At 50.4% G+C, this 8,012-nt stretch overlaps 3 protein-coding genes across 3 annotated transcripts; 2 read left to right on the top strand and 1 right to left on the bottom strand.

The window, feature by feature from the left end:
- Positions 1 to 60: 60 nt before the first annotated feature.
- On the top strand, positions 61 to 2,454 carry BJX68DRAFT_261222 (Pre-mRNA splicing Prp18-interacting factor-domain-containing protein; the record flags this gene model as incomplete). Its single annotated transcript, XM_071044112.1, has 6 exons — positions 61 to 1,456; positions 1,719 to 1,799; positions 1,874 to 1,892; positions 1,952 to 2,049; positions 2,141 to 2,212; positions 2,315 to 2,454. 6 exons carry the CDS (start codon positions 61 to 63, stop codon positions 2,452 to 2,454), a joined length of 1,806 nt encoding a protein of 601 aa, XP_070904951.1.
- Positions 2,455 to 2,724: 270 nt separating this feature from the next.
- Positions 2,725 to 4,244, bottom strand: BJX68DRAFT_81434 (uncharacterized protein). The gene is made up of 3 exons (XM_071049802.1): positions 3,872 to 4,244; positions 3,304 to 3,783; positions 2,725 to 3,232 (listed from the first exon to the last, which is right to left on the bottom strand). The coding sequence occupies exons 1-3, from the start codon at positions 4,133 to 4,135 to the stop codon at positions 2,906 to 2,908; spliced, it is 1,071 nt and encodes a 356-aa protein (XP_070904950.1). The 5' UTR covers positions 4,136 to 4,244; the 3' UTR covers positions 2,725 to 2,905.
- An 826-nt stretch (positions 4,245 to 5,070) lies between these two features.
- Positions 5,071 to 7,834, top strand: BJX68DRAFT_275591 (putative C6 transcription factor (Gal4); the record flags this gene model as incomplete). The annotated part of the gene is made up of 6 exons (XM_071047881.1): positions 5,071 to 5,103; positions 5,154 to 5,183; positions 5,233 to 5,327; positions 5,384 to 5,703; positions 5,756 to 6,926; positions 6,974 to 7,834. 6 exons carry the CDS (start codon positions 5,071 to 5,073, stop codon positions 7,377 to 7,379), a joined length of 2,055 nt encoding a protein of 684 aa, XP_070904949.1. The 3' UTR covers positions 7,380 to 7,834.
- Positions 7,835 to 8,012: the final 178 nt, after the last annotated feature.

Raw genomic sequence — 8,012 nt, 5'->3', positions numbered from 1 at the left:
TCTTCATAAGTACACTTTATTCCACGGCCGTTTCTTGCCCGCCGCATATATATCGTCGCCATGTCGCGAAAACCTGCAGACGTCGCATCGAAAGAGCGCAACGAGTATATCCCGGCTTTCATTTCCAAGAAGCCCTTTTACGTCGACGATGATTCCTCAGCAAATGATTATCTAGAGCATCAGCGGCTTCAGAAATCAACGGCAGATCAATCGAAATGGTACGAGCGCGGGAAGCGTGCCGGTCCAGCTGCCACCAAATATCGCAAAGGCGCTTGTGAGAACTGTGGTGCCATGACCCACAAAACCAAGGAATGCTTGAGCCGGCCGAGGAAGCAAGGTGCAAAGTGGACAGGCAAAGACATCCAAGCCGACGAAATTATACAAAACGTCGACCTGGGCTGGGACGCCAAAAGAGACCGATGGAATGGGTACGATGCCGGCGAGTATCGACAAGTAGTGGAGGAATATGAGGAACTGGAAAAGCTCAAACGCCAAACGAAAAAGGACCCCACGGCCGCGAACGATGATCTAGATGAGGATGCCACCGAGCAGGAAGCTCGATATGCGGAGGAGTCTGATATGGGGAGACAACAAAGCACGGCGACCCGCAACCTACGACTTCGAGAAGATACCGCAAAGTACCTGCTGAATCTCGATTTGGATTCGGCCAAGTACGATCCGAAGACGCGACGCATGGTAGACATGGGCGCCCAAGAGGATATGGCCGCTGCTCTTGTGGCTGAAGAAAACTTTGTGCGTTCTTCGGGTGATGCAGCTGAATTCGAAAGAGCCCAACGATATGCATGGGAAGCACAAGAACGTGGTATTCAGAAAATCCACCTACAGGCCAACCCAACCTCAGGCGAAATCATGCGGAAGAAGGAGCTGGCCGAGGAGACTGCGAAGCGCGAAACACAACGCAAGGCGCTTCTCGAAAAGTACGGTGGTGAACAGCATCTGAAACCAAAACCGCTCGGCGACACGATTGTTATCGAGAATGAACGATTTGTTGAATACGATGAAACAGGAGCGATCAAAGGCGCGCCGAAGAAGGCAGCAAAGTCAAAGTATCCTGAAGATATCCTTACGAACAACCACAAATCTGTATGGGGAAGTTGGTGGCATAATTTTCAATGGGGTTATGCGTGCTGTTTCTCGACCGTCAAAAATAGCTACTGTACGGGTGAAGAGGGGAAAAGAGCATTCGAGGAGGGAGGTAACATGTTGCTACTTCCCGAGGCCGACGCAGAGAAGCCCTCGCATGCCATTGATACGCCTGCCAACCCAGACGAAGCTACAAACTCTGAGAGCACGAGTCAACAGCGGGATTCGACCACGAAGAAGCGAACCCTAATGGAGGTTCAAACAGGAATCTCAGAGGAAGAGTTTGACTCTTATAAGCGCAGCAGACTGGCCGCCGATGATCCCATGGCTTCATTTATAGGCCAAGACGATGGTAAATAGTTCAGCGGTCCTGCTGAGGAATTATCGCAATGTGATCGGTTTAGCGTCTGTAATTTGTACTACATACCATGAAACAATGAACTTCGCAAATGGATTAACTCCCTAGAGATCGAGCTCACGATAAGATCGCTCCTATATACTCAGACGGGACAGCGATGTCACGTGTTGGGGTTGGTCATGTGATGATTGTCTCTTGGTCTCTTGGTCTCTTGGCGCCCCCAGGGCTTGTGCCCTTGCCCACTATCGCTTAGCAGGACGCCCCGATCCAGCGCAACTTTCGATCCGCCTAGAAGCGACGACGACAACGACAACCAGCCCTTCAACGGAATCGCCAGGTAAGTTCTGACGGAGATATCTTGATTGTTTCTTGCAAACCGGACTTTTGTACTAACAAGTCATTTGTTCACAGTTCCCGTAATTCAAGATGAGTACGTCCGCCGCTGAACCGAATCCGCGAGAGAAATTTGCGAACTGACAACGAATATAGCGAAGGGTACCTCCAGCTTCGGCAAGCGCCACAACAAGACTCACACTCTGTGCCGCCGTTGTGGTCAGTAATCCCATTCCTCCGAACCGTTTCCCGACGTTACAAGAAGATCTTTGAAGATTGGATTCAATTGAAGAATGAGTCGGGGTGCAGACACATAGGGCTAACGACCTCTGTCACCGAATCCAGGCCGCCGCTCCTACCACATCCAGAAGTCGACTTGCTCGAACTGCGGATACCCCGCTGCTAAGACTCGCAAGTGTACGAATAACCCCTACATCCTTTTCCTTGAGCGCGTGATTGGAGGAATTTTTTTTGGGAGTGTGTTATGAGCATGGGCTTACGAGAATATCTGGGCAATAGTCAACTGGAGCGAGAAGGCCAAGCGACGCAAGACCACCGGTACCGGCAGAATGTCCCACCTCCGTGAAGTCCACCGCCGCTTCAAGAACGGCTTCCAGGTCGGCACTCCCAAGGGCGCCCGTGGCCCTGAGAACCACTAAATCGACTTCGATGCGGCGTTTCTGTTCCCAAGGGCTGGAGAGTGGTCGGTATGAGTGAGGAGCCTCGCATTTGAAGCAAGCGGTTTTCATATGCGGGGGGCGCAAAAGATGCTTTCCCCGTGGAGTTGGTGTTGGGACAAGTCTTCGCTTTTGCCGTCAGGGCACTTTTATCTTAGAATGAAGGGCACCGAATTGACGGTATCTGGAAGACAGAAAATTTTCAAATCTCATGGGCCTTCGAAATGGATCAAGTTCAAAAAAAGGGACAAACATGAATGAATTTCCTTGCTTGTTTATGGCTGGCGAATATACCGTCTTGTGGCCGAGTCGATATTGAGATATCCATTCAATGCGATCTGTCTCTGAATCCATCCAGCGGACTACAGCGTACGAGGCCATGCCTTTTAAAGACCCAGCGTGCCCGGCCACGGTATTGGATAAACATACTAGCCTATTCCCCGCGTCCAAACACATTGGCACCACCATCTCTCTGGACAAAATACAGTACTTCCTTCTCTTCCCAGCTTTCTGTCCCACTGGCACTCTCTCTCTGCCCCCAAGCCCCTCCTTTACTGACTCTCAGCACCCCACTCACGTCCCTCGCAGCGCCTGTCTCTAGGTTTCGAAGCTGCATAATCATGCTAGCTCTGTGAGCCATCCCAACAGCGAACGCCGCATGCTCCGTCTCTAATGGCGTCGTTGCCTGGTGAACAAATGTAGATGCATTGTGTATTAGCGGAGAGTCGGCGGAGATCGTTGCAATGGTCGCAGAAGCAGCCTAGACGTTCAGTGGAGGGCACCGTCAGCTGGATCCGGCTCGTATCTCTCATTACATCTTCTCGAACATACCTGCTGTAGACCCATGATCCATTCCCCCATTTCCGTAGCGCCTATGCCCTTTCTCAGCCCAGTCGCAGCGAGTAGGAAATCTGGCTGATCAATGACCAGTAGAATCTCGGAATCATCTTCATCTTCCTCTGGTCCTGAAGCTTTCAGTTCGTTTATCACCATTGTAATCTCCTTTTCAATCGTATCCAACGCGGCAAGGCCACTGCCCGCAAAGTGCAGTCTTTTTATCGGGTCAGACTGCCTCACAGCCCGAGGCGAAGCGCCATCGCTACCAGTAGATGCGGGCACTGGCTGGCGTGACCGTGCTGGGGCAGGCTGTGATCGTATGGGAAGTGTCGTTCGAGGAGCTATGCCAGTTCCGGGGTAGTGTTGCGGCGTAGGTGCTGGCTGTGAAGAAGTAGATGGAGCGGAGAAAAGTTCGGAGAGTCCGTCAACAAATGCGAATTGGCGCTTTTCTGTAAGGCGTGCTAGGTCAAGGCCCTTGAGATTTACCTACACGTTAGCCAAATTCTTGCTCTTGATCTCCAGGAGTTGGAGGATAGCACATTAAGGCTCAGGAGGGGCATACCAATCGTTTTGCTTCCGACCTCCAGAACTCCCATCCCCGGAGAAAACTCACGAGCACCACTCTCCTCGTCTTTCGAGTTTCGGCTTCTGGGCCCCCATATCCAGGATTGGAGGCAGGCGAGTTGCCTAATGCTGCATATAGAAATCGCAGTACCAACCAATTGCCAGTGGCTCCCAGGATAGACGACACAAGTGTGAGTGTAGATTGTGGCGGGGAAACCACATATGGCGTGAGTAGATGGGGGAGTGCTAGTTGGCTGGGCATCGCTGCAACCTAGTATGCAATGATATGGAGTCAGGAATATAGTCCCGTCTCTCGGGTGCCATCGAACTGCATCAGATAGATGAATTTTGGCGTTAACTCGAAATATTCCAGTCCCAAATGACGTCGTGAAAATTGGAGGCACAAAAGGATGATTGATTGGCCAGATCTGGTACCTGAGTTGCCCCACGTTTAAGGTATCCAGCGAAGTATAGGTACACCTAGTTGCTTGTTGTGCTATTCAGTACTAGATATGATAGACCAACGGCTGGGAGTGGTAAGACTAGGATACCATGCAGTTCTAATATATAGTCCTTATGAACAGATACCATCTTTTTGTAATTGCTCAAGCAAACAATTGGCTGTTGAGGGAAAATATGGCATGGTCACATGACCAGCTCCCCCACCCAAGTCTCAACCCATCTTCAATCTTCATCTCTCAAAGTTCTCCAGGCTTATTCCCGTCCATCTGACCGTCAAGCGCGCGCTTTTCTTGTCTCTCATGGGCTCCATAAGAATAAATGCGCCGGCCGCCGCTTAGACCTTGGAGTGCACATCAAATTCCGCCTCTGCCGACCGTGAGTCCACCTTCATATCCGTGCTCTATGTACCCCACTGCAGCGACTGCTCCTCGAGGCCAAGTTCTTCCCCGCGGAACTTCTCGCTGCTACGGCATGTGTCTGCGCCTTGGCTGAACTTTTCCCCCATCACGTTCTGTCCATCATATTATCCGGAACAGACGTCCCTATGATCAATATTCCTTCCTATCCCAATCTGGTGGAAGCACGTTTAGTTGTTGTTCGAGCATCTATCTATACGCTCAATTCGACCCATATGGCAACATCTCCCACCCTGCTAACCCCCAATGCGCAGATGATCCCAGTTCTCTGTCATTGTCAAAGAGCGCGAAATACCTGGTGTCGAAAAACAAGATAAACATGGCTAGTACTCGCGATTCTCATTCTTATGCAGTAAGTTTCTCACTGGGAAGCACGGTACAAGTTCTAACTCTACATAACAGTGTGATGAATGTCGTTTACGAAAGTCCAAGGTAGTAGATCCTCGATCCTAGCTTAAAGGCTGAAACTAAAGACTTATAGTGCTCCAAGGAGAAGCCCACTTGTCAACAATGCAAGCAGTTGAACAAGGAGTGCAAGTATAGCCCAAAGGTTACTAGAAGCCCCTTGACACGCCAGTGAGTCTTTTGCATATGTCTTCCCTTCTCTTCTACTTTAATGTTAACAACTACAGGCACTTGACCTATGTGGAAGACCGCTTGCATATCTTCGAAACTGCCCTCGGGAGGCTGTTCCCCGGAGGTGATCTGGACGCGACGGTTCGCTCTCTCTTGCATGATCAAGAATCACTTCCAAAAGCCAGTTCCTCATCCAAGTCTTCATCAAGGCATTCGACACCCGCAAAGGCTGAGGCAGATCGGCACGAACCCGCTCCGGAAGCCCTACCCCAACAAGCGGATGGGTTTGACTGGACTGAAAACAGGATTACGGTCGGTGACTTGACAGATGGAATGGCTGCTTTGTCCATAAAGCCAGAGGGCGCGGGTTACTTTGGTATGTCAGGCTTTTTTTTGTTCCCTTTCATATCCTATGCTAACGATATAAGGGGCATCCTCAAGCGTCGTGCCGCTCCGAGCGCTGCTCAAGCATGGTTTCGATCTCAACATCCCATCTGGTTCATCAAGGCCAGTGGACAACTCGGATAGGATTCCCTTGAAATCCCAACTTCTGAACATTGCCCCGTCTGGCGTTGTTGAACAGGCATTCATGGATGCTTTCTTTTTAAACTACCACACAAGTTATCCATTTGTTCACGAGGCCACGTTCCGAGCTCAATTTTACGAACAACTCCCCCGACCCCATGGGCCGGCGTGGCATGTCCTTTTAAACACGATTCTCGCCCTGGGGGCATGGTGCATTGGGGACGATAATTCCGACCTAGACATCACATTCTACCAAGAAGCCAGAAGCCGGTTACAACAAATGTCCGTGTTTGAAGCCGGTAATCTCACTCTTGTTCAAGCACTGTTGTTCCTGAGCAATTATGCGCAAAAGAGGAACAAGCCAAATACAGGCTGGAACTTTCTGGGGCTTGCAGTCAGAATGTCTATGAGCCTTGGACTGCACAAGGAATTCCATGGGTGGAAGATCAGTCTCCTGCAACGAGAAGTCCGTAGGCGACTATGGTGGGGTGTCTACATATTTGACAGTGGTGCTGCAAAGACGTTCGGTCGACCCATCCTTCTCCCAGAGGATAGTGTCATGGATGTGAAACACGTTGTCAACATTCATGATGAAGCGCTCACCGCGAGTTCTGTGGCTCTACCCCCAGAGGTCAACGAGCCCACCTTGTACTCCGGAATGATTGCGCAGGCTAGATTCCATTTGTTGACAAACAGTGTCTACCAGCGCCTTATTTCTGGTCCCAGCCTGACCCCTGAGGAGACGCTGAATCTCCAGAAACCCATCGAGGAATGGTACAACGCACTCCCCGACTATATAAAGCAGCCCAACTCCCTTCCGGTATCGGATAACTTTGCTCTGGTTCGCAACCGACTTCTGTGGCGGGACTGGAATCTAAGAATTCTCATTTACCGCCCCGTTCTTCTAAGGTGGGCGTCTCGAAGATGGACTCCAAATACACCCACAGAACCAGAAGACCCCTTTGAACTCGACTGTAGGATGCTGTGCCTCCGGAACGCACGACTCACCATATCATCGATCACGGACTTTGTAAACAACCATCTCTGCACACGCCTCGGTGCATGGTATATGCTGTATGTCCCCGTTCAGAATCGATAATTCTAGCTAACGTTCGGAACAGCTACTTTCTCTTCCAAGCTGGTCTAATCCCAATCATTCTTCTGATGACGGATCCAACAAGTGCGGACGCCCCGAGCTGGCTTCAAGAAATTGAATCCACAAAAGCGCTTCTGATGCATCCCTCGCTCAGCCACAATCACCTCGCTGGCCGCTGTCTTGACGTTATCAATCGTCTAATCTCACCTGTATACTCGACGACTCCTACATCCCCAGCCGGATCTGTCGGAGCGCCACACCATCGACAACAATCACAGCCAATATATATGCCCTTTGCGGATCAACTCTTCAATGACCCAACTTTTGGAAGCATGTTCCCCGATGTCGACCAGGAATTGAACATCACCACTGGAATGGACTTCTCTGAATGGGTGAACTTTGCGCCAACGCCCCGAAATGAATTCACCTGACACACTATACCTTCAGCATAATGAGTTGCCATTTCTGAGATCACACATGAGGGAGGACAAACGAAGGATATTGCGCATGAAGTAACCTTCTGCCGCCAGTTCAAAACTGATACCATAGCATGTCCGGGTCCATCTCCCCACTTTGGTTGTTACGTACTGCACGCGTACCCACCCAAGGTGCTCGGCAACCGCAAGTTAAGCGTCGGCCAATTGGGTGCGATTTCTCCTTGCTTTTTCACCCATGAACGACAAATCAAGAGCTCGAACCGAGGCCATTTATACCTCATAGCCCAAATTATCTTTGGAGGGAATGCTAGTCCCGTGTGAAACCCGCGCATGACGTCTCATCTTGCTACCGGCTGCTCAAGTTCTACGGTTGTGTCTTCTCTTCAGCGCCATATACAGATGACGGGACCACTTTTGGTGATGGGAAATTAACGCATATCCGGCTGTACAGTCTAAACTCCGTAGTACATTGCTTCCGCTTGTTCTTGAAAGATGGAGCTCAATTCTGCAAGGGGTCTCAACTCGGCTCAGGTACTCGCTACCTCAAGCTATCGGTACTGCTAGGGGCATTAATGTACGGCTAACAAGCTTGTAGCTTTTCTTGTTTACACTTTCCAATAGCAAGCT

Source organism: Aspergillus pseudodeflectus (genome assembly GCF_044049435.1).
Source record: "Aspergillus pseudodeflectus strain CBS 756.74 chromosome Unknown BJX68scaffold_2, whole genome shotgun sequence".
NCBI lineage: Eukaryota > Fungi > Ascomycota > Eurotiomycetes > Eurotiales > Aspergillaceae > Aspergillus > Aspergillus pseudodeflectus.
Note: the sequence above shows the minus strand (reverse complement) of the source record. Positions and strands in the feature narration are given on the sequence as shown.